Source organism: Manacus vitellinus, unplaced genomic scaffold (assembly GCF_001715985.3).
Source record: "Manacus vitellinus isolate BGI_N305 unplaced genomic scaffold, ASM171598v3 scaffold_9_pilon, whole genome shotgun sequence".
Taxonomy (NCBI): domain Eukaryota; kingdom Metazoa; phylum Chordata; class Aves; order Passeriformes; family Pipridae; genus Manacus; species Manacus vitellinus.
In genome coordinates, this window is record NW_021940917.1 from 18,349,230 (window position 1) to 18,375,610 (window position 26,381).

Here is a 26,381-nt window from a genome sequence, read left to right on the forward strand (position 1 = left end):
AGGTGTTTCAGATGAGACTGGATGTGGCATCAGTGCCAGGGTCTGGGAACCGCGGCAGGGTTGGATCAAGGGTTGGACTTGATGGTGTCGGAGGTCTTTTCCACGATTCCACGATTCCAAAACCCGCCCTCCCGTGAGGGGCCGCTCCGCGCAGGCCCCGCGGGGGCCGCAGGGGGCGCTGCCGCTGCCGCGCCGGGCCCGCCACCTGGCAGCGCGGGGGCGGTGGCGGAAAGCGGCGGGCGCGCCATGGCGGTCGGCGGCGGGCGGCGGCGGGGCAGCAGGGGTGCTCGTGGAGAAATGGTGCAGGCCTTCTACGAGGTGCGGGCCGCGGCGGGAACGGCGTGAGGGCGGCCTGGGGCTCAGGGGGCGGGCAGGTGTCGCCGGCGCTGGTACGCGGCGCTCGGCGGCGGGGGGCACTGGGTCTGGGTGAGGGCGCTGCGCGGGTTGCGAGCGGGCGTGTGGGCACCGCGCTTGTGTGTGGGAAAGACAGGCGCACGTCCCGTTTCTCCGCGTTTATTAATTCATTTCAAATTGGTCCCTTGGACCGGTTTTTCACGTGAAAATTTCACATGAAACTTACTTTTCAGCCTCGAAAAAGTCAGCCTGATGCAGACACTTAATTTTATGAAGCATCGCTCTGCGTATAGGTTTGAACGTATAGATTTGCATACAGATATAGTTTGGACATTTGCACATAGGTATAGTTTGGACAATTTCCCTGGGATGAGTTGGTAGCATTTGACAACATACCGCGTTATTTATTTTGACTGAATTACTCTTCTTGCTGAAGTGATCTTGCTGACCTCATTGTGGTCGAGCTGCTTTAACTCCATCAGAATGACTTTGGGTACAAGTCTGCTCGTAGTGTCTGCCGTGTTTCTAATTCAAATATGCCGAGGGAAACAGCAATTAGTCAATCCAGTGTGAGCAAAAAGTGGGAAAAGAGGAGGTGAACACAGCTTTGAAACTGTTCTATATAATACAGTGCTTGTGTTTCTAAAATGAAAGAGATTTAAGCTGTCACTATTTGGACTAAATGATGTGCTGTTTGGACTAAGGTTATAAAATGACATTTAAGGCATACAGCAGAGCATTGAAGCATTCAGGTTCACAGTGGTTTTTTGAGTATGGGGTCAGGGTTTGTAATGTAACAAGTGAGGTTCACAAAGCAAGAAACTGCGTTTAAGTGCTTAGGCTTGAGTTCCTTCCTGAGGGGGATCAGCAGTGTTTGTTAGTACCCAGGCTTTGTTTAGTGATAATAAAAAGGATGTCCTGGTGATAGGCGGTGTTCTTGTATCCCTTCCTTTGGCTAAGGGTGAGAATTTGTGCAAGGATTTGCAGTCCAAATATAGAAGTGCTTAGCCAATGAAGCAGGTAGCATGCTTTAGTGCACTGAATTCAGGATAATTGTAGGCACTGAAGAGCACAGGGACCTCTGTGTTAGTGTACTATGTGTTCTTTAGATATATAGGTTTACCTATGTATTCTTAATGTTTGGTAAACTTAAAAGTACTGTGCCAAAGATAGATTTGTTATTTTCAGTTTGATATGCCTTAGGACTCCTTAGTGGTTTTAAAAACTTGTGTTCAGTTTCCTTTAATTTCTGGATGGGTGGTATGTTCCACTTATTTTGTTGGCAGGTCAGATCCCACCAGAAAGTGTTGATTTGTGGGATCTCTTCCCCTGACTTGCAGTGAGAGCGTGTTCGTTTGTGTGCACTTTGAGTCTTTTAAAAATAGTAGACAGGAGCCTTTCTGAAATTGAATAACTAAACTCATCATTAATACTAGGTGTGCAGTGCTGATGCTGTAACTCCACGTCTGGTTTAAACTAGCTTTACTGTCAGAGGAAACTGACTTTCCTCCCTCCAAACACCCAAAGAGGCTAAATTTAACTGGGATCAACTCTGTTGTTCTGGTTTGCTTTAGGTATTCCCAAACATTATGTCCACACAAGAGAGTAAATGACACAAGGACGAAACTACTTGTGTACCTGATCAAAGTGCCTGTGAAGCTGACAGAAGTTGGCTATAAGGTTAGGCTTAGCTTTCTTGGTAAATAATAGTAGCTGTCCCTGCTGGTGGACTGTAGGTTAAAAGAATGGAGGGTTGAAGTGACTGTATAGATGACACAGACCCTCAGGCTCTTGGGATACTTCTGCTTGTTTTGAAAGCATTCTGCCTTCACAGGTACTGACTGGTGCAACCTGTATGACTGAGCTGCCTTTACCCTCAATATTCAAATTACGTGGATGTGTGGAACTGAAATCCGTCTGTTTAGTGTGTGCTTTGTTTATGAACAGCAGACTAAATCCATTCAAACTCAAGTTGACAGCTATGACTAGTAGCTGCAGTGCAATCCACTTTTATATAGCTACAATTTTTACTGATTTAGAAACACTTATGAGCTGATGATCAGCCTTGGGTTGTTTTCTGAGTGTACTAGTAGGGACAAAACTGTTGCGTTGTGTCACACTGCTTCAAATAGAATTCTGTGTAGACTTGTTCTTGTGCTTTTGTTTTCAGGCCCCTGCTTACCATCTCATTTTAGAAGGAATTCTAATTCTATGGATAATCAGACTTCTATTCTCCAAGACATATAAGCTTCAAGAGCGATCCGATCTAACACTTAAGGTATGGTGGGAAAACATTTTTCTTTAGAGAAACTGTTTATAGCTATTGATATATTTGGCTGCATTACAAGTGGTGCTGCTTTTTTAGAATTTCAAAGGGTGAGCTTACTTTGGACTCAGAAACTTGCTTAAACGCTTCAGTTTGTGCTTTTAAAGTAGCACTGTGTTTGAGAGTCTGAGAAATAAAAGAAGAGCTGATGTGACAGTGACTGCTAACCTATGAAGAGCTGGCATTAGCTCTAATCAGTGGATGGCTTTATTTTAAAAATGGAAGCTTTGCAAAATGAACTGTAAGAGCATAGAGGGTAGGAAAATGATCCATCTGTATATATGGTGTCTGTGAGTAACAACGCTGAGAGTTTACAGTGAATTCCACAAAACTTTGTAGTGTAGCAGCAACCTTCTTCTTTTGCAGTGTAGTTGTCTCAAAAAAAGAATACAGAGGAGGAATGAACACAAAGGGAACTCCTGTGCAGTGAAACATAGAGTGTTTGGATCATCTAGGAAGATGTGCTGCGGTTTTAAAGTAGCCTCTAATTGTCCATCAGAAACTAGTGTAGTTCATTTAGTACAGTTTCCCTCCATCAGATGGTTTCAATCTCTGCTATTTTGAAGGATAACTTTTTTTCTTTTAAAGATCCGTTCTCTTTCAGTAGATAGTGGGAAAAGGCTCTTTGTGACTCTTGCATAACTGGTGACCTGAAAAAGCTGAAACCTATATTTTCCTTACAAAGTAAGGATTTCACTCAGGTGTCTCTCTGTGTATCTTGGATGTTATCATCCAGTTTCATGCTGTCATATTCATTCGTGACCGACCATTTTGCTGAAATTGAGGTATTTAAGAAAGTGCTCAGAGAAATCTCTAATAGTGGTATGTGGGGATGAAGTGGTGTGTGTCATTTTAATGGGGGACAACGAGCAGTTGGGAGATTGCACATGTAGCTGGTCTGCTGCAGCTCAGTGGAAGCAAGGGTTTAGAAGGGGATCAGGAGAGGGAAAAACATTTGGAAATTGTTTTATGCTTAAATAACCCTACTTTTGCAGGATGACAGTATTAAAGTTCACTGAGAGGACAGCAGTTAACAGGCTTTCTGAAAAACAGAAGCATGCAAATACATTATTGCTGTGATTCTTCTGATGAGATTTATACAAAATTTACTTAGGTTGAAGGGTGAAAAGGAATGTGAATACTAGCAAAAAGCCAAAGTGATTGAAAATTGAATTGTGCACAGGCTAGATATGTTGATTAACATTGGAAGGTACAGAAGAAAAAAGTTGCAGAATGCTGTGAGCTGTGTTGCATCAGAGGGTTTGACTTGAGGTGTTAAGGACACCTCTAACTTTTTGTTACCTTTATTTTGATGGCAAAACAATGTCATGGGTGAATGCTCTTTGATTTGATGGTTTGTTCAGGCTGCCTAACCATGAAGGAGATGTAAGTTAGTCTAGCTGGCTTTACCAGTGACTTCCAAAGATGGAAGTAGTTTTTTCCATAGGAAGAACTGTATTTGAAAGGGAATGTCTTTGTCTACAGATAAGTTTGTTGAAAGTAAGCAAAAAAGCAACAGTGAAGTGAGACTGTGAATATATCTTCTACATATCTACATAGCTGGAGGAGTTAAGCAAGCTGATACATCAGAGGCATGGAGTGGTTCCATTTCTTTTTCTACCATGTACATAATTGCTGTGAAAAGAGGTCATTTATTTTGTGTGGGGGAATAGCTGTGGAGAACATGCAGAGATATGCCTCCTCCTTAGTCTTCACTAAAAATCCACAGATAATTGACACCAGTCTGTGTTGTGAGTTAACCCCAGTTGGCAGCTGAGCCCTGCACAGCTGCTCACATGGGAAAGGAAGAGTAAAAGCAAGAAAACTTGTGAGTAAATATAAAGTTATTTAATAAACAAAGGAAAAGTGGAAGAAGAGAGAAATAAGACAAGTGATGTGAAGGTGATCATGCAACACCTCCCATGGATGCACCAATACTGGCCAGTTCCCAAGGAAAAGGTGGCTTACTTCCCTAAAACTCCTCTCTTTTATTTCTGCATGATGTCATATAGTATGAAATATACGTTTGGTTAGTTCAGGTTGTCTGCCTGATTGTGTCCCCTCCCAGTCTCTTGAGGGTGTCCTCCATTCTATTCGCTGCGGGGAGGGAGTGAGAAGCAGAAGGTGTAGCACTGTGCAAAGACTGTTCAGCAAGTGCTACAACTTTAGTGTGTTACCAGCATTGTTTCGGTCACAGGTGTAAAACACGTGTGTTTTACAAACATATGAGCTGCTACGAAGAAAATCACCATTGCAGCCAGACCCAGTGTGGTCCGTTTGATACAGTACGGGATCCCACACAGCCAGACTTCTCTGTGTGTGTTGATCTGCATATGCTAGCTGTTCACCAAGGAGACTGCTCATTTGCCTTCTGGCTTGTTCTAGTCTGAGTCATGCTGTGGTGCCCAGACTTCACCACACGAGAAAGCCACTGGAGGAGATAGGCCAGCTCAGGTGGTAGAGCTCTTATGCTGCCTTTACACCAACTACTCATGTAATGGTTCTTGAAGTTTCTCTGTGAATTGTTGTTGGGGTTGCTGCCAGAGCAGAGCTGGCTCTGTGTAATAAATATTAATGCAGAAAACCACTATTGCACAGCCATCCTAATGTGATGCGTTATACCAGTCTGTCCTGGGGAACTAGAATGGTATGTTGTGCAACGTAGTGCACTTAGGAGTCACACTTGTAAAACAGTGAAGAAATCCACCATGAAGGTGACTTCTGGGTTCAGTCGAATGTGTAGCAAGAGTACGATGAAATCCAGTGCAGAAATCAACTTTCAAATGATTGACTGTCATCCTCTGATGACAGTGTTTGTAGGTATTCCTACTGGTTCTCTTTCAAAATAAGGAGATGTCTCAAAGCATAGACTGAAAAGGTGGAGTACTTCTCTGATAGTGTAAATTCCTTATAGTTTGGCATTTTGAGAAGCATAAATAAATCTGTCACCAGACAGGGTGCTAGACAGAGATTCTTATGGGCTTTTCACACAAAGTAAAATGTGTAAAAAGTGTCAAGGTGACAGTGAGATGGAGCAGGCTGTGAGAGTTTGCATGGTATCATTTAACCATGCATGAAAGGAAGGTGCCCTACAGATTTACATGTATTTTACTCTGTAGTAGATGATACTGAGCTTTTCTCTCAAAATCTCTGAAATTCCACTGGGAGTCACATCTTGCTGTTTGTAAATGGGGTGAAGAGTTGTTTTCTTCAGTTTTAGTATTTCTACTGCAGTAGTAGCATGGAAAGTGTTTTATTTAGGTGGTATTAGTCTGGAGGCTGGAAAGTTCCTGTTAGAGGCAAATGTTTAATGCAAGGCTGAGAAATATGTAGGCCACAAGAGCTCTGTCTTGCAGGAGCAGCATTCACAGACTAACCAGATGTTGTTTTGCAGGGGAGAGCAGATGTTCTCATAAAGGTTTTCAGTAATTTTGAACCAAGAGTCCCTATGTAGGTAAAGCTTCTCTTGTATATGAGCATAGTTTGAAAGTAAGAAATTTCTAACTAGCATGACCATTATTTGTGCCAAGTTATGCCATGATGATACATGGGTCTATAAATGCTGTGAAATTGAAGACCTGTTATTTGAGGATCAGTAAATAAAAATATTATTAATCTTTGGATATTAACACAGGTGTGTGGGTGACATTGTTTCAGAACATTAGTGCTAGCTGAGAACTGTCTTCATGAACAAAATTGCTACCTCTTCTTAAGAACATGGGTCACAAAGTAACTTTTTTAATAATTTGTGTTGAACCTGTTTATGCCTAAGTATTTCTCTTACCCAGGGTATCTGGCAATTAAAAAGTAAAACCCACAACAAAATACAACTACCCAAAGCCATTTTGTATGTATGTGTGGGCAACCCTGTGTATTTAATAAGTGTATTTCAAGTGTTTTTATGTATATACATAAATGTATGCAAGATTCTATTACATGTAGGATTAGGCTTTAGAGAGCCAGAAAGTCCAGAGTCCAAGAGATAATCGGGCTGGAAAAGTCATACCCAGGGGATCACAGCAGGGCACCAACATTGCTGCAGCCACACTCCTTCTAATCTGAGACACTCATGGGGACTTCAGTCTCAGCACCAATTACAGTTTGGGTTAGGGTTCAGAGAGCCAGAAACTAATTGTATTGTTAAATGTAGTTTTCTTTCCTCTTTTTTTTTTTTCTGCATATCTTTATTTGATTTTGTACAGCTTTGAAAAATGTATTGTGAAAAAAAAAATAAAAAGGAAAAAAATTGCTGTGGTGTTTTTAAAAATCAATTGCAGAATTTATGTATTGGTAGTGAAATGAGCAGCTTTAAATAAGCAGCCTTTTTGAAACAGAGAAATACAAATTGATCCTAGTCATGCCCTTCGAAGTTAATGTGTTTACAGTATGTTGTCAGGTACTGGTTGCTGTACTAGTAAGTAATCCTCTGTGAAAGTTCTGCTTTTGTCGTATTAACAATGATTTTGGTGCTTTGCCTGAGTGGTGGCTATTTTTTGGGAAACAAGGGCACTTGTTCTGCTGGTTCACTGTATGTCCTTTGGAATCATATAACTGATTTAGCACTTTGAAAACTAATGTGCACTGAGTATTCCTTCATGGCTAGGTGGGGGGGATATGTGGTTTAGTAGTTGTTGTTATCTTTTCTTGTGCATTTGTCAGTTTTTTTCTGATATATCCTGCTCACATATTTGTTACTTTGCTAAGAATTTTAATGCCACTGTTGTTGAAACAGCACTGTTGAGGACTTGAGAATGTAAAGTGAGGCAACTTATATTCAATTTTTATGTAATTTGTATTCAATTACATAAAGTGTAGAGGAGGATTTTCATAATTAACAGATTGTAATTAATTAAAATTTGGTAGAGACACCAAATTAGTATCTCATCTCTTTGTTACCATGTAGGATCTTTAATGCACAGGCACAGCTGGTCTGTTTCTTTACATCTAACATCCTGAGTTTATATCAATTCTAAGTGTCTCAGAAAAGTGACATGGACTAACATACATGATTTCTAATACAATTGTTATCAACTGTTTATTAGTGCATAATGTATTCTTTAGTGGAATTCCCTTTTTCAACAGTATTTTTATTCTCCTGATCAGGAAAAAGAAGAATTGATTGAAGAATGGCAGCCAGAACCTCTTGTACCTCCTGTGCCAAAAGATCACCCAGCTCTCAATTACAACATTGTTTCAGGGTAAATGTAACCAAAATACATTCTCTATTTTTATTTCAACTCAAATACTTGATGTCCATATTTTTAAGTGTATTACTTAACTAAGCATCTCCATATCCTTAAAACCTTTCATAAATTAATTGCATTTTTAGAGAGCATGTCACTGAAAAGATGGTCTTGGTTTTGCAACATTGTGGAGATTATATCACTAAGAAAATCTTTCTTACTTTTAAGTTTTATCATTAATTTTTTTTTTTTTCAATATTGGAGGTGGGGGAGGAATATTGTATCTTTGCCTCCTTTGGGGGTCTGTATTGTTTGGTAGTAATTAGTTTCATTTTTTCTGGGTATGTGGACTTAGACCTCCAAAAGTGGTTGCCACCTTCTCATGTCATCGCAAATCACTTCAGAAGAAACTGATTTTGTATCTAGCCACTTGGCACTTCTTGAAAAGTTGCTCCTCTTTGGACAATCCGAATTGGAGATGCTGCATTGTAAAGCTGTTTTGTGAGGAATTTATGGCTCAGCATTACTTTCTTGTGTGTTACATGGCTTTTAAAATGTGTGCTGACATAGGAGAGTCACAGTATTTCAGAAATTGCTCTGACATTTCCTCTTACAAGTTTCAGATTTGTGTGTCAGTAACTTTTACTGGATAAGCGCTCATAATATCCTTCCAGAGATACTAAAAATTTGAAATAATCTAGTGACAGAGCACAATTATTTGCTGTCATAGTGAGTTTCATTTTGATGGTTCTGCCACCACAGAGAAGTCTGCCATAGAAAAAGGCTCTCTCTCCTAATCAACTGTGATGTGAACAATTCTTCTGTTATTGTTCAAAATTTTGAAACAAGCAGTACTGTGGAGTTAAAGGGAGTGTTGGATGTTTAAAAAAACCTGAACAAATATATCTTCTAGAATGATTCAGAAAATGTTTGAATTCTTTAGAACTTTCCAGTGCTAACTGCTAGGAAATACACTGTGACAGAATGTTAATGTCTTCTGGCTTTTAAACTTAATAGTGGCTGTGGGGAAAACTTGACATTTGTTTTATAATATTTTTCACTGCCAACTAACTGCTTTCCCACAAGTTGCTCAACAGCAATGAGACTGTAACTTTGAGTATGAGCTTATCCCATGTTTCAGAATTAATACAGAAAGAAAAGTTGTCTGCATCCTGATTTCAGCTCAAGAGCATTTCCCTTTTTAACTAGTATTTTAGGGGTCCCTGTTTGTGCTATTGAGGTAGTTTTTCCCTGATGTCCATGTCTTAATGTTTGTTGTGAATAGTGAGCTATAGAGTTCCTAATCATAAACTGGTTGTTTTGGAAGGGACCTTTAAAGATCATGTCATCAGAACCTCCTTGCCACGGGCAGGGACACCTTCCACTAAACCAGGTTGCTCATCCGCTCCGGGAGTGGGGCATCCACAGATTTTCTGGCCAACCCGTTCCAGTTCCTCACCACCCTCACTAATCCTAAGTAATATTACATATTTACAGTAATATGTGGACAGGGCTTATAAAAGCTCATAACCACTCTGGAAAAAATATTTTAAAAATTTTGACCCTGTTTTTGTGGGAGTGGCATACTTCCTCCTCTCTCAGTATGCAGAGCAGTCTGTGCCCTGTGATAATAATGCTCCTTTCTGCTGAACACTTGCATAATCCCAGTAAGGTTGCCAAATGATGAGCAAAGCCAACGATGCAGAGACTTGTCCAAACTGAAAAAGTAATCTGTCTGGAATCAGTGATGAAGAAGGTACCCATGACGGGTCAGTCACGGTCCAGAAATTAGTTACTTCTTGTAGGGGACTTTCTGTGAACTAATCTGTACAAGATAGCTTAGTTGTACAAGATCTCATTCAGAAAATGTAAATCTATTTCCTAAGACAGTAAACCTGCAAAATTTTCGTGCTGATTCTTGTTTTGCTTTAAAATAAGTCACATCATTAGTGCCTTCTTACCTTTATTGTTTTCTGCGACTGATTTTTCAATACATGCAACACGTAAGCAAGAGGTCCAAGAACAGCTGGCATGCTTTCAGTCCTTAAAAGACAGTTTCTGAAGGATTTGCTTGCAAGTTCTTTGAGTATAGCTTGAAATTATATTTTTATTTACAGTTTCAGCTAGATCACTCCGTATCTCATAACTGTTGTCCCTAACCATAACTAATGAATCTTGTTATAGTAGGAAAATGGAGTTACATGAAAAGATAAAGAAATTAAGTGTTTCAGTATCTTTGTTTCGCAAAGACATTGTTTTTGACATTGCAAAGCAGGTTTTAGGATGCTGTCAGCATCCATGTTTTGGTTATAATTATTCACTGAAATAAACTTTTCCGTTAGTGTTTTCTGGCTAATCATAGGTGTTCCTTTAGAAGTTTGGGTAAAATTCTGATAGCAAAGTGTGGCCCTGTTTTCATGAGGGCTGCAGCTTTCTAAGGGCCAAGTTGTTGGTGAATATTAGAGTGTTTGTTAGGCTCGAGAGGTGGAGCTATGAGGCAAATTGTTGTAAATTTACCAGATTTGATAGTATGTTGGGAATATATTGAATCTCGTGTTAGTGCCAAAACACGTAGGTATAGGTCTGCTCTTGTGGGTATCTGTGAACCTAAGTAGTTGTTTCACTTGCTAGGACATGCAGACTTTGGTACAACTCCTTGATCAGCTAGACAGGTGAACAGATCCAGGTGTATTCTCAGTGGCAGTCAGTTCCCCAAGACATTTTGCTGCACATTTCTATGATGCTACTGCTGTGCAGAATATGCACTGCAGTAATGCAGGACAGCTCCTTTGTGGGGACAGGGTCAGCATTCAAAAGATGCTCAGCACGTGCACGGTGTTAGTAGAAAGCTTTCCAAGTCTGTTCTATAAGCTTTTGCTATTGCTTAGTTGAAGCAGCTGATGTGCTTAATTTTTTTAAAGTGAACAGATATAAACCAAAATCATAGCGGTTTTTTGAAGTTCACGCAGTTCGGTGTTTTTCTTAATTTGCAGCTAAGAGCTTGAACTTACAAGTTTATTTGCTTTGCATACCAAATGTACCCATTGAAATATTGTGAGCCACCAGATTTGGAGCAGCTATGCACGTGCATTTGACATTTGAGCAGCCCTGTTTAATTTTGATTGAGAAAATTGCTCAGTGCTAGTTTGTAGTATTCCTTCTTGCAAATAGATATGACTGTGCTTTTAAAGAAGAAACTTTATTTATCTCCTTGGGATTCGTCTTTCTATGAATTAAATTTTCAACAAGGAATTACTAATTATGTCAGGAACATAGTATCAGTTTATTAAATTACAGGAATAATGGTTTTGCTGAGTATAGTAGGATATTTGTGACTTGACACTGAACTTAAATATTGATTGGCAGCTGCAAGGGAAGAAGTGGAAAGAGAGCCTTGAAAAACCTGTGTACCTTCTATTGTTGAAAAACAAAACTCTGTACTGTTTGACTTTTTATGAAAATGGCAACTGTTCATTCATAACAATAGGCCTGTAATTTTTTTTTCAGTCCTCCCACCCATATAATCACTGTTAATGGGAAGGAATGTATAAACTTTGCATCATTTAACTTTCTTGGACTTTTGGATAATGAAAAGGTTAAGGTGAGTTCTTCCAGTTATTGTATTTGTGTGATTATTCCTCTTCTACTTCGTCTGTTATCTTGACAATAAGAATAACTTTAGAAAACATGAACTTTGTCAAGAACATACACTTCTAAAGCAGCAAGGAAGGTTATAAACCTTGTAATTTTGTGCTGTTTAAGTTTGTATTTTTTGCTAAAGTTTAATCCTGGTGTACTGCTGCATACTAGCTGATTATCAAGTTAGATTAGTATTTAATGTCCTTATGTAATAGAATAAAATGAATGATGCTTAAACACTTGTCTAAAGTAGCTTTGATGTGAAATTAATTCATAGAAATCAGTGCATTATTATCCTTTATGTAAAGCAGGTCATGTTATGTCATACAAAAACTGGTCTGTGTACAGTGGTGTAAAATTGACGGTGTGAAGCATAAAGGAGAGTTAGAAAGTTAGTGCAGGAATATTTCATGTAATTCTTTCCTGTTAAAGAGTGCAGCCCAGGCATCTCTGAAGAAATACGGTGTTGGCACTTGTGGACCTAGAGGATTCTATGGTACTTTTGGTGAGTAACTTTCTTTGATCTACCTTTAAGGGTCAGACTAGTTTGGTAAGTCAGCCAAAGTAGTCCTGTATATAAGCAAAAAGTTATTGCTGCTGCTTTGAGAAACAGTTATCCTCTAACACACATTTTACTGTAATTGTTGAGAATTGGTAGCATTTATTGTTCCTAGCTTTGTTTCTTATTATTTTATCTTTTTTCTTACTCTTTCTGATGCTGGTCTTGGAGGAGAATTGCAAATGGTATGATCTGTTTTGGTTCTGGTCACCGTAGTAGAAAGAAAAAATAAAGCTATTAGAATTAATAATGCATGGTGTATGTAAGTAAAAGTGTAAATTAAAGTTTCTAAGCAGACCACAAGAGGGCAGTCTGATTTCTGTGATAAAGATTGCTAGTTATGTTTATCTAATGCTGTAACTGAAGTTTTTCATTACTGATAACTTTAGTGTTGTAATTGAGAGATTTTATGACATGGCAGGTGTTACTAAGGCAGGGTGTTTTTTCATTCTTTTTAAGAAGTAGGAAGTTGTTAAACATCAGGCTCTGGAAATAATTCTTTCAAGGCATTTATATTTTGCATGTAAACCAAAGAGTAATATATGAATAGCTGCAGTTGCAGGCTGAAACCATCAACTCATCTTGTGAACTTTCCAATCTCTTCCCAGAGGCAATGGAATTCAACGTGTGTCTGAGTACTCAAACTATTTCAGAGTTAGCTTCCTGTAGCCTTGACTCAAGTTGAAGACTAACTTTTCTTGGTTAATCAGGGTAGTCCTTTAGTTGATCAACCGGTGCTGTACCTAATTTGATTTGGAAGAAGTCTGTATTTCAGAACAGGGCTGAGTCTTTGGTATCAATCTTACAGATTAGGTTCATTAACCTAGAACCGTGGTTCGTTTCTGAGGAACGTGCTGGTAGCCCATTGATTAGTAGAGAGAGAACTTTTAGGAAACTAGATTACCTCACTGATGGTAGTTTGGCAGTGGTCTGTTGAAATTCACACAGGCTTTCTGTCCCTCCCTGCCCCTGAAAAAAACCAGACCACTGAAATGCTCAGCAAAACTTGTAGACTAATGCTTCCCACTTTTGAGTTCAAGCTGATTTTAAATTTTGTGAAGTCTTTTGCTTTGTTTCTTTCTAGTAATTGTTTGAAACACACTGATTAAAAGTTGACTTTCTCTAGTAAAAGAGATTCTTTGGCTTGTTTCCTGCCCTCTTTGGAAATCTAATCCTCAGATGCAAACTGGATAGCTTTTGCTATTCACTGGCTTATGAAATTTTGGGTAAGTGCTTCATTTCACAAAGCAGGGGCTCTAATCTGTATGACATCACTAGAGAAGTGGTGTTATACTGATCTCCTTGAGATAACTTTTACAGATAAAGTAATGGAGACTTGATTTTAAACGGAAGACAAATTCCTGATGTACTTGTTCAGTGCCAAATTGTCTTCCCATTTTCACCTGTCATGAAACATTTGAGTATTGCAGGATTATGAATCTCTGAGAAGAAGCACTTGCATCTTGCATCATTAATGTTGTATGCCTTAAACTTTTCACTCAATTTTTTGTGTGCTGTGACTTTGGTAAATAAGTCTTTTTCTATGCAGAACTACACACAGTTTCCTCTCACTTAACTATGTAGAATTTAGGTGCTGATATGTCCTATCAGTATTAGAGATCTCTTTATTTGAAACGTAGATATCATGGTATAATTTATTTTTAATGGAGACTTGATTCTTCAATATCTATGCCAGTTTGAAGATATAGATTTAGTGAGTCCCTATTACGACATTTTTACTTTGTGTTGTATCCCTGAAAAATGGATCTGTGCCTTCATCCTATAATGATCTTGAAATACTTGTGTATTCACACAATGAATATTGAATACTTGTGTGTGTTTTCTCCATAATGACAGGTGAAGGGCGTATCACTTGTTTGGTGGTGGGGGTTTTTTTAGGCTATCGTTGGTTGCCTATCAGCCACAAGATTGGTACTACTTAGAAGATTAGGTCTACCTGTTGGATAAAATATATAAAAGATATTGTAGGATTCGGTCTCACTTCTGCTTTTGACTTGCCTGCGAGCACATGGTAGGCACTAAACTGGCACTTCTTAGCAGTTATTAACAATATTAGCTGTATTAAGGTTTCATAATTTGTAAGCTGTCACAGTCTTATCTCTGTCCAAATGTAGTTTAGGTGGTGTTTGCAGTTTTCAGTCAAGCTAGGCTAATCCAAGTGATGTAACCAGACTAAAGCAAAACATTGCAATAAAAATAAGAAAGTCAGATAGTATTCTGTTTTTATCATAGTGCCTTAACACTTTCCAATCTCACAGTTACACAAAGCATTCTTTCCCTTATGTAGTGATGCACCAAATGTGTGTCATTTTGAACTTAACTGTTCTTGCCCTTGACAGAATTCACTTAGGCTTGTAAGCCTTCTTTCTGCTACACAAACCTGAACGTATTTGTTAGATGTTATGGCTGACAGTATTTCTTTTGCCCACTGTTTCTACCTATATGTTGCTTAGTTAGTGGTGCTTGTTACCCAGTGAGAAGGATGCAAGTTCTGAATTTGAACTGTGATGGTCTTGTCATCTTTTTCAGTTTTTTAGTTAAATTATGTAAGTAGTCTTTTACACTCCAACAAAACATTTTTTTCCCCTTAGGTATCAGTAGCTGACCACTCAAAAGTAGTAGTTCAGTCCTTGTTTCCCTTAATTTGTTATTCTGTACTGACAGAGCTTGAAGAAACATTTTTGGCTGAATGTTGTTTATATTGCATGTTTTAAGTGCCGTGTGGCCAGTCTGGTTTTTTATTTTTTGGTTATTACCAATCTTTCTTGGGCTTTTTGTTCAGTAACTGAATCAAAGGTCATCCCTCATGTTTTGAAACCTCACTGAAGATTCTTTCATTGATCCTGAAGTCCATGTAACAATGAAGAAAAAGACATAAAGATTCTGAAAAAGGACTACTTAAAATCTCGATCAGAAAGAATATGAGCTAAATCCAACCAGCTAAATCCAACCAGCCTTCCTTCCAAAAGGCTTTTTAGAAGAAAGGCTATTCTGATTTTCTCTGACTGTTTGGTATATCTAATGTGGCTGGATCAAAGTGATAGGGTGCAAAAGAAAACTTCCAAATAATGAGTGATTAAGCTGCTTTCATTTAAAACCAGTGGGAAAACCAAATAAAAGAATTCCTTTCCATTCCATTTTTTGATGCTCAGGTGAACATTAGGGAAGGATTGTTGGAGATTTATAGTTTGGAGGCTATGGATAAAATTGCTCTCGACTGTGACTGGGAAGCTGTTGTTTGAAGAAACACCTTTTGCTTTTATTCGTATAAATATATAAATGAGATGGATGTGTCCTCTTCGGGAAAGGTTATGCTAGATATGTTTACTGTGGCAAAGTTGAGATTTTTACGATATCTTTTCTTTCTACACCCTTGCTGTTGGTGTCTGGCTGGAAAGAGCAACATAACCATGCCCCATAGACTCTTGAAGGAATCTATACATAACTGATGTTGCCTGACTAGATTTTAGTTTCAGTGAACTTTCAATAATAATTGCAAAAAGGTAACATTGGGCCAGTAGGGATCTTTCAAGTCACATGGTAACTTTTTATTTCCAGTTGATAAAAGGCACAATTCTCTTGACTGTTGCTAGCAGAAGCAGGTAATGAGCGGCAAGAGAGTTAGACAGCAGAAATAACAGTTCATCTGATACAGGTTATTTTGCTTAGGCAGAATACTTATTGCTGTGGCTACCTTTCTGCAGCAACAATTCACGCACCAGGTGGTATTTATATACCACATTTATATACCCTTTTTCATATTCAATTTCTAACATGGGTCACTTTGACCAAATGGGTTTGGGAAATGCTTCGGTGTATAATCGCGTCAATTTATCTTAAGGGCAAGTAATCTCTGGCTTGGAGATGTGACCTTTTCAATTGACTGAGGTGCGTTCAGGAGGTGGTTTGTGATTTGCAGTCTGACAAGAGCAGTTTTCTGTTACAGTGATAGCTGTGCTTGTGTAGTGGAAGCATCAGCTTGGAAGAACCGACAGTCTGCCAACAGGACCTCGTCAATTGCTATAAGTTACATAATTTCTGTCTGACTGTAGTAACTGTGCTCTCTAGTCACAGTCCAGGAACTCTACATAATTTGCTTGTGGTCTAATCACAAGTAAATTTTAATTACCATTGCGTAAGAACATCAGAGAAACGTGTTGCATGAATATTTTCAGATCTGTCAAAGCTTGTGATTAATATCAGGTTACTTGTCAGTTTAACTGAGGATGGATTGGTTGCAACTGGGTTTTGGGAAGTTACTTATTTTAATACTCTTCCTACAAATAAAAGTTGTGTTTCCTTCAATTAGATAATTGATAAAAGCAATGGTAGTCTTTCTGACGTAAAAACAAGTTAGCTATCTTAGATCTTTTCAATTTTTCTCTCAAATAGATGTGCACTTAGAATTAGAAGAACGGCTTGCAAAATTCATGAGGACTGAGGAAGCTATTATATACTCATATGGATTTGCAACAATTGCCAGTGCTATTCCTGCATATTCAAAGAGAGGGGACATTGTGTTTGTGTAAGTGTTGTTTTTTACTTGGGAAATCCCAGATTAAGGAGTTTTCCTTTCAATTTTTCACGATTGCTAATCATATTAAGTTGCACATTTAAAAATATTGCTGGTTTTGATCAAGTATATCAAGCTAAAATATATTTTCTTTGCCAAATACTTGAAATCAGCTACTGCTTTGATCATGAACGTGCAGACCTGGGCACTCATCTGAAGAAAAAGCAAAATAACGTGTGCATTCAAGAACTAACATAATTCTAATACCTAATCTTCTTCTTAATAAACTGTACAGTCATACTGATGTTCTGTTTACTGCTGGCTTTTCACCTTTTTTTCCAGGACAGTTGTTCCCCTCGTGCCTATTTGCAGTGGATTTAGTTGGATAACTGTTGGTACATGTTAAAATAACACAAAGAGAGCTATGCAGGGTCAAATAAAGGATTCAGCAAGCCCAGTATGTATCTGGTCCCTGAGAGCAGCCAGTGATAATTTGTCTGGGGAAGAGTGAAAAGCCAGGAAAAAAAATGTAACAGTACTCAACTTTCTGGGCAGAAGAAGAGGGCTTAGATTTAGTTAAGAGTTAATGGATTTTCCTTAAGCTTTCTGATTCTTTTAGTACTTAGATCTTTAATATCCACAGTGTTTCTGTGACATGCAATTTCATAGTTCTAACTTGACCGTTTTATGAAAAATATGAAGAAATACCTATTTTGAATACAATACGTACTAATTTCAGTTGATGCATTTTATTTTTAAGCAGGGAATTGAGGCATTTTCTCCGTGGGATTAGTGAGTGAGTGGCTGTGTGGGGCTTAGCTGCCTGTTGTGGTTAAGCCACAACACACTGATACTTTTGTATTTGTCTGCCAAAAAAATCTTTCTTTGGTGCTCTGTTTTCTAAGTATAAAGTTTGCAGCGTGTCTGACTTCTCTACAGAAGTTCTTTCATAAATTTAATCATGCTTTTTGACCATCTTGGGTTAGTGATCGTATACTGATTATATATTTGATTGGCAATTTTGAGACAAATGACCAGGACTGTGACACTACTCAAGGATGCCAGTGTATCCTGGATTTAGTTATCTCATACTGTGAAATTGCATATCCCATTATACTTGGAAGTTTGCTGTTCCAGCACTTAAAAATGGCAGATTGTTCTCTGAACATGGAGAAATTATTCCCAAAGGACGTTAAAAATGTGGTTTTGAATACTGCTATGAATGTAAAAGGCACATCTTTGAGCTTTTTTTCCTAAGACCCAGAGCAAGCAGAGTCAGAAGTTTCTGGAATGATTACCATGGTATTATTCCCGGTGCATGAAACATTGTGAGGAAACTGCTGTGACATGCAAACAAAAGGACCAGTGTACACATCAAGAAAAAAACCTGTTGGCTTGCTTTTAGTTGCTGTAGTGCGTAGGGAAATTGAGAAACTTTGGAAATAAATTTTCAAAATGTAAATAAAATATGAGGCGCTTTAAAAAAAAAATAAATCTTGCTTTTATCTACAAGTATCTGCTCAAAAGCAGGACAGCTTCCTTTGAATAATCGTTAAACCGAGTGCAAACTTAGAGGGGTTTGCTGTATTTACAGAGATGAAGCTGCCTGCTTTGCTATTCAGAAGGGATTACAAGCATCTCGTAGTAACATCAAGTTGTTTAAGCATAATGATATGGCTGACCTTGAACGACTGTTGAAAGAACAAGAGACTGAAGATCAAAAGGTACCATTCCTTTGAAGAAATATTTGTACTCTTCTGTGCCACCTCCCCCACGTTTTTTTACTGGGTCCTGTAATTGAGTGGATGCAGTGCTTATATAGGCAGTTACTCAGTTTTCATAAATCTCTATTGTACAGTTAATGTTGCTTATGTAATTAAGATAATTTTAAAATATATGTGTATTCAGTTGTATTTGTCTGCCTAACGACTAGAATTGAGCTCACGGGAATTAGTAGCAGGGGGATATCTTTATGGGCAGGTGACTGAAGTGACATATTGTTCAATTTTTTTTTAAAATCCTATTGCAGAGATTTTTAGGTCTCTGAGAAATTTGTGTAACTGCATTTACCTAATAAATTATGCAAGTTAATTATGACTTGAAATGCCACATTATAAAATCAACACGAAAATGGCTAGTCCTAACCCTTTAATTTATAGAATCAACATAGTTGATTTTTTTCCTTGGTTTTCCCCTGTCTTGCATTCAACTCTTGAGATATTCTCTCTCTTGAAAACTTTGAGTCAGTTTGATGTCTTGCTTCTCATTCTGACAGTAGTGCTAAAGGGTGTCCAAAAACTGTTAGTAAGATCAGGATCAGCAAGTACAGAGAACTTGGTTAAACGAGTTTTAAAAGAATTAACTGAGTAGCTATCATGATTATATGGTTTGTTCATGGAATGCTGGCAAGTTACAGGCAATTGGAAGAAAGCTGGTTCTGGGGTAACTCATAGAAAAAGTAAAGTAGATAAAGTGTCAATCAGCTTAACATCTGTGTAAATCAGTAATGGATCTGATTAATAGCAAATTTATAGATAACATACGAGTTAACATACCTTCATGGAAAATACATTCTGTCAGATAATCTTTACATGAGTTTTTAGATGTGGCTGTCAGACTAATTTGTGTAACACATTTGGTTTGTTGGAGCAGAGTGCTTTGAATTAGCTACATGGTTAAAGTTTCTTAATGTAATTAGCTGAATGTGAACATAAAGTTGGTGGGCAAGAGCTTAATACAGACCATGTGTGTATAATTAAGACGTTCTGAGTAGAGAAGGGTAGATCATACCACTGGAGTTGGTACAGCTTGTGGAGTGGACTGTGGCTAGTTTATGCCTGTCACTCAGAAAAGTCAAATAGATGTTTGCTGAATCAACTTTTTACAAGAACTGAAAAATATAAGAAGCATGACTTGATATCCTTGATCAGAAAATATCAATAAGGTTTAAAGTAAGTAACAGAGGAACGGCATTTTAAGACTGCAGAGCTCAAGTTATGCCTCTGAAGTTTAAGCAGAAACAAGTGCAAGGTATTTTTATGGCATGCATTATTCAGAGAGCAGACAAGGACTTTGTAACTTGAGTGTTATGAATACTTTTGCATTGTGTTTTATGAAGTCACTGTTTTTAAGAAGTTCGTGCTACATGGTGAATCCTGGTGCTCAAACCACTTGTTGAAAAGTCTTCTAAAGGCTTAGACTAATGCTCAGTATATGAGAGAGCAAAATTCGTAGTATTTGTTCTCCAGGTGCATTGTTTGTGTTTTATGCATAAAGTTCAAATGGATTGGTTATGATTTCTTGCAAAACAAGGCATCTTAAGTCTTGTCTATCAGTCAAAAGCTTTAAAATTATTATAAAATAAATAAAATAAAAATAAAAAGTAGTCCAATGAGGCATTTCAACTATTGTTGGAGATGCAAAATTAAATTTAGTTTAAACTGAAGTAAGAGCCTCCTTGAAAAAGAGACCATTCCCTTAAAAAAAACCCCTTCCCTATCGAAAACTTCAGAGCTTTGCTTGTTAGTAACAATTGATATGAACTGAAACCGTGTCTTTCTCTGAAGAATCCTCGCAAGGCCCGTGTAACCCGAAGGTTTATTGTGGTTGAAGGACTGTATATGAACACAGGAGACATTTGCCCTCTTCCAGAGTTGGTAAGTGGTTTTAATTTGCCTTTTGAACTACATATGAAATGGTAATGAAGTAATGGTATTGTGAAATGAAGCCTACATTGAAAAGCTCTGCATGCAGTTGTTTTGTTTACCTTCCTGCTTTCTCATATGTTCATGAAGTGGTGATCTCAAATCTTACCTTGTTTTGAAACTTCTGATTAGGATCTGAAGCTGCTGAGTCTTAGAAATTAATATCTGGTTATAGTCCTAGTTTTTAACCTGTAAAATATAATGTATTTTCAGCTACACTATATGATACTGAATCATAAACTAGGTTATTTTAAAAAAAGTTTCAAAGAAACCTTCACATAACTTCACACACACAGAAACAGTGACTCCAAGGAAAATATTTGCTATTCAGCATAAAACAGCTTTTTATTCAGGCTCTATTCTAGTAGATAATGGAAGAAATGCTATGAAAATGTATCATCTTGAAAGTACCTGATAATCTGTTAAAAAAAAATCACAGTTTCTTTTTATGTGAACATTCATGAAATTTTGTTCTAGCATTACATGGTGGAATAATTTTGAAGGCTTTTAAAATGTACTAATGACAGAACACAACTCTGAAACTGACATTTGTTCAGTATTCAGAATACTGTCCTTTTCTTTCTTTGCCTTACCTCCCCCACGCATTTTGTTACCAGATTCTGATGGACTTGTCTTATATTTTAAACAATTTTCTTTGTTTTAGATAAAGTTGAAGTATAAGTACAAAGTTAGAATATTTTTGGAGGAGAGCCTTTCCTTTGGAGTCCTTGGAGAACATGGAAGAGGAATTACTGAACACTTTGGAATAAATGTACGTGCTTTTTTGGTTGTGAACAAGAGATTTGCACAGGAGCAAATTATGCAATTGTTTTCTAATACCTATGGCATTAACAGTGTTTAGGACTGTACCCTCTATGTCCTGTTGTTTTCACTTAAAGTGTCTTACTACCAAATATGGAAAAGAAAAAATTAATTTAGAAAAGGAAACAGCTGGTGTTACTGTGATGATTGCCAACTACCATCTGATTAATTGACTTGTATGTTAAATTAATTTTCGATTAACTGACTTTTTTGTTAACTTCATTTATAGACACAGTCTTTCAGAGCCTGGCAAAAAAAAAAGTATTTGCAGCTCTGAAATGAAAAAAAGCAGTTGTGCCTCTGAGGTTCAAAGTCTGTTTTTAGTATCACATTCTACCTCCTACTGACTTCAGTGGCACTACTTATATTTTTAAAGGACACTGTCACACTGAATGCTTTGTGGAATCGTCACCAGTATCTAAATAATTTGTTTTATCTGTTTGTGTTCTTCACATTGCAACGCCTGGGAAAGAGAGAGCCTATGGAAATTATTTACAGATTCAGAAATCTCAGTTTCTAAAGTCCTTTCTGTATTGTTTAAAATTATTATTTCAGTTGTAGCTTAATTTTCTTATGTGATAGTTTGGTGAATCTTCTCTAGTATTCATGATAATATGAAACAAGATATGTCTTTAATAGATTTAACTTATAAATAGTCTTCATGTAATCAAAAGTATCTCTAAATAACTTGTTGGTTTAACTGACAGATCGATGATATAGATCTTATTAGTGCAAACATGGAAAATTCACTGGCTTCTATTGGAGGATTTTGCTGTGGAAGATCTTTTATTATTGACCATCAGGTAAGCCAGGTCTCATTTTAATTGGTGTGGCATGATTACTTACTTAGAAATGAGATTTAGTTACTAATATCAATTTGCAAGGAGTCTTATGAACAGGTGATTATGCAGTATTTGGTTCCATGCAGAAACTAGCTGGTTCTATGAAATACTGTAGATGAATTGGAGACCTACTTTTAAGTCCTTCCATGTACTGATAGGTGTGGAGGGGAGAGTTTGTTTATATGTATACGAATGAACTTTTAAAACGTTGCCTGTACTGCTGCACAAAAATTTGATTATTTTTTTTAACCCCACAGAGACTGTCTGGTCAAGGCTACTGCTTTTCTGCATCCCTACCTCCTTTGTTAGCTGCTGCTGCTATTGAGGCTCTGAATATTATGGAAGATAATCCAGGTACTTAATTCAGGAATATGTGTTACCTCAGTCTTTCTTTTTCTAATTTTACATGCATGGTTTTTTCTTCATGTTATTTCCCACTGTGCTTTTCTCTTCAGTGTTTCTTCCCCTTTCTTTCTTAGAGCTGAAAATGTTAGCTGAGACTGGAGGACAGAGACGTTTTTTACAAAGCAAATAAGAAGCTTTTATTCTGCTTTTATTTATGCTTTTTCCTTGAAAACAGTTTCCTTCAAGACAAATGGAGGAAGAGAATGTTAGACAGAAACAAATAGAAATATATTTCCTCAGGACTGAACAACCATTTCCTTCTCACTTGCACTGCATAATTGGTTTTTTTATCTTTTTCAAGTAAGCATTCAGGCAAGAATCTCAGCAATGACCATGGTGCAAGCTGCCTGCAGTTTTGGCAGGACCAAATACAGGGCATTTGGATAAAGTTGTCAGGCAGGAGATTTTTCTGTAGGAGTCGAGAGAATTGCCCTTGTTGCTAGAATCACAGAATGATTTGGATTGGAAGGAGCCTTAAAGATCATCTAGTTCCAGTGAGAGCACTGAATCCTGGAATCAGGATCAGACCACTGCTAGACCACCAGAGAAAGACTTATTTTTTGGTAGGGCGTGGAGGGGCTGAGAGGCATATTAGGACAAAACTGGCCAAATTGTGTGTATTTGTTTTTAACCTTCATTTGCATCAACAGGTTGGAGAACAGCTGCAGAGGTGAAGTATTTAATTTGTCACAAATAAATCAAAATTATTGGGTAGCCCATGCCCAGTCCTCTGAAGTGAAGTCAAGAAAAAATTAAAGTAAGTTACAGGACTGCTAGTTGTAGTGGAGGGTCAGCCTCCACCAAGGAAAAGAGCCAAGGTTTGCAGATCCAGGAGTCAGTTTCCTCTTTAAGAATCTGCAGTGAGCTGGGGAAAGGATAAAGGATCAATGAGCAGAGTCTGCATGGCAATAGATATTTTACAGGCATTCGTATGTTGGACCTGCTGTCTGAATCCCATTACCGAGTGTTTGTGTTATCCCTTCCATATGACCATGAACCAGTGCAGCTGGAGAAATGAGGTAAAGGGAAGTAGTGCATTTGTCAGGTCTTAAAAGCTTCTTATTTCCTGGCAGAAGTGGAAATCAGAAACATTAAGAAGAGTCTTAGTAGTTCGATAGATATGCATATTTTAGTTTTATTCCAAATGCTATTTTTGAAATCTTAGACTTAGAGAAACATGAGTTAGAAATGGGATATCTTAAGTCTTTCCTTTTTCTTCCTTTTTTTTGTGCATGTAGACATTTTTCAGACTCTCCGGGCTAAATGCGAACACATTCACAAAGCTTTACAGGGGTAAGTGTGGGGTTTGGGGCTTTTTTTGGCTTTTATTTGGCTATACCTTTATAATACCAACTTTAAAGAACTCTTTTTACACAAATCTGTTTCTTAGAGATGCTTAGAGTGAGACATGTACACAAAATTATGCATGTATTAGGGGAAGAAAATCATCCTTTCCCAACCGTTTCTCTTATCCTACTAAAAAGAATCCAAGTTTTTAAAATCCCTTACAGGTTTTGAAATGAGATTATACTTTAATGCTAGTGAGGAAGTTTGCAAGCTCTTACACATTTAAATCCTTAGGAGAGTGTAAAAACACTCAATGATACAAAGTGTTGATAAACGTTTTGAAAATTGTCTAAGGAAAAGCATTTGGGATGAATCTTAGCAGATACTCTTTCAGACATCTCAATGCACCTTTCAGTCACCTTTAATATCATATTGTTCTTACACATGAGATTTGAATGTTAAATAGTAGTAGAAGTACCCACTGTTCTGGAAGCACATTGGAAATGGCCAGAATTTATCTGAAAAATAAGGTTTAAAATTTCCTAACACTATGCTGTTTTAAAAGATGGTTACACTGAATAATTGCCCTTTTTTTCCTGACAGGTGTTGGTACTAAAAACAATACAGCAATTACTGTGACTATTCAAGGCCTGTTTAATGTGCAGTAATTGTGCATTTGTATTTTACAAATCTTTTTTTCAACAATTTTCTGTTATATATTACAAAAATCAATAACATTTAAAAACAATCATACAAAAATCTCTAATGTATGATTGATTATATTAGTTTCTTTGGAATGATCCTACCATCAAGTAAGCCCGATCTTCTTAAAATGTGTGTTAGGCAAGCTCACCAAAGACTGGAAATCAAAATCAGAGCCGATGGTTCATATGCATTTATATGACCTGTTTATTTAGGAGACCAGAGGTCTTGCTTGGATATTGGAGGGGAATAACTCAGTCCTGAATGTGTGTAATGTGTCCAGGCAATGACAGTCAAATGTCAGTCATTCAGTCAGATTCTAGGAACCCAATTAACAACTGTCCCTACGTACAGATGAGGGAACAATTCTAGTCATATAACTAGTTTCAGAGGAGCTTCTGGCTAAGTGCCAGATGGTGTTGTAAAGATTTTCTACAGGAAATAATTTTAAATCAGAAATCTTACCAAAAAAGTAAACCTTGTTCCTTCCTATCCCTTAAGTGAATAAAAAAGATTTATTATTTATTATTATTTAGTTTCTTTATGTAAACTCCAGAGACTTGACCTAGCTAGCTGGGTTTTTTGTCAGCAACATGCAGGCCTAACATGAGCACTTCTCCTACATCTTCATAAGGATACTTTAAGAATTTCTGAATTATTAATCCTTTTTGCAAAAGGAGGAGTCACTGTTGTTACACAAATTTACTGAAACTCCTTAGGAAAGACATTTGCTTGATAAGTTTTGTTGTCTTTATGTATTGCAAGCTAAAATGCACATATGCTTTGTCTACATTAGTATTAGTAAAGTGAAATATCCATCTTTTTTCACTCACCACCTAATAAGGGAAACACTATCTAGAACTTCAACACGTGTCTTTAGAGTAGGATGTGCATCAAAGGCTTTTTATTTGTTTCAGGATTTCTGGCTTAAAAGTAGTGGGAGAATCTTTTTCTCCAGCATTGCACTTACAGCTGGAGGAGAGCTGTGGATCTCGAGAAAATGATGTGAAGTTACTCAAAAGAGTTGTGGATTATGTAAGTGTCCCTGTGACGATTAAAATACGTCATTGCCTTTGAATGTTAATAATGAGTGAAGGGTAGAGAGGCTTGTTGGGTAACTTGTTGAAATATCTTGCAGAAATACTGCAAGAAATTAGGTTTCTTTGCTGATTATAGGGCTGTATTATAGATCATCTTCTAACCATTTCTTGCTGTAGATACTGGTTTAAAATATATATATATATATATATATATATATTAATAATATAAATTTATATATATACATATATATATATATATATTATTAGACCTTTTACTTCAGGAAATAGTTATTTCCCATTATGTACTGGAAAACCTGAATTTGCATATAAAACTGCTTCTTAGACAACTTTTATAATGTTTATAAGAGTTCAGGTGGTGTATTTTAACCATTTGAGGTCAAACTTTGCTTCTTTGAGTCCATGAACTTACTTTCTTTTTTTCTGTGAAGAATCTCATGTTCTATATGCAGTATTTTTTCCTTTTTCAGTACACATGGGTTCTCTTTCTCCCACGTGAAGGAGATAAAGGTTGATAGAGAAGTTTTGTATATCAGGTGGCGGGTAAACAAATCCTGAAGATGATTTCCTTGAAAATGTGCTTAAATATGATTTAATTGCCTGCTTAATGCGGCATGTTTGCCTGGTTACTTGAAGATGAAAACTAAAGACACTACACCTTTACCTGTTTTATGTGCTAATGCAGTATTGAAATTAGAGATGATTTTGTACAACCTTCCAGACCTCTGTCTGGGAAAGAACTTCCAGTTATCCTGGCACCAGATTAGTGAAAGTTAGTGATAGGTATTTGGTGACCACAAGGATATGCCATCAGAACTTCCCAGGCTGAGAACTGCTGTATTTTCTTTTTCTGTAGTGCATGAACAGTGGTGTTGCATTAACGCAGGCTTGCTATCTGGAGAAGGAAGAAAAATGCCTTCCTCCACCCAGGTTAGTGAAAGTCAATGTGCTACTTCATTTTATTGG

The 26,381-nt window shown here is 37.4% G+C and overlaps 1 protein-coding gene across 1 annotated transcript in view; it reads left to right on the forward strand.

The window, feature by feature from the left end:
- The first annotated feature begins 240 nt into the window (after positions 1-240).
- Positions 241-26,381, forward strand: part of SPTLC1 (serine palmitoyltransferase long chain base subunit 1) — a 28,036-nt gene continuing 1,895 nt past the window's right edge. The window contains exons 1-14 of the mRNA XM_029965409.1: positions 241-318; positions 2,525-2,632; positions 7,784-7,878; positions 11,371-11,464; positions 11,935-12,007; positions 16,475-16,607; positions 18,190-18,319; positions 20,162-20,251; positions 20,964-21,071; positions 21,829-21,924; positions 22,221-22,317; positions 23,607-23,661; positions 25,275-25,392; positions 26,272-26,345. Coding sequence (XP_029821269.1) covers positions 247-318; positions 2,525-2,632; positions 7,784-7,878; positions 11,371-11,464; positions 11,935-12,007; positions 16,475-16,607; positions 18,190-18,319; positions 20,162-20,251; positions 20,964-21,071; positions 21,829-21,924; positions 22,221-22,317; positions 23,607-23,661; positions 25,275-25,392; positions 26,272-26,345 — 1,343 coding nt within the window. The 5' untranslated portion in view covers positions 241-246. The remainder of the gene's footprint in view (positions 319-2,524; positions 2,633-7,783; positions 7,879-11,370; positions 11,465-11,934; positions 12,008-16,474; positions 16,608-18,189; positions 18,320-20,161; positions 20,252-20,963; positions 21,072-21,828; positions 21,925-22,220; positions 22,318-23,606; positions 23,662-25,274; positions 25,393-26,271; positions 26,346-26,381) is intronic.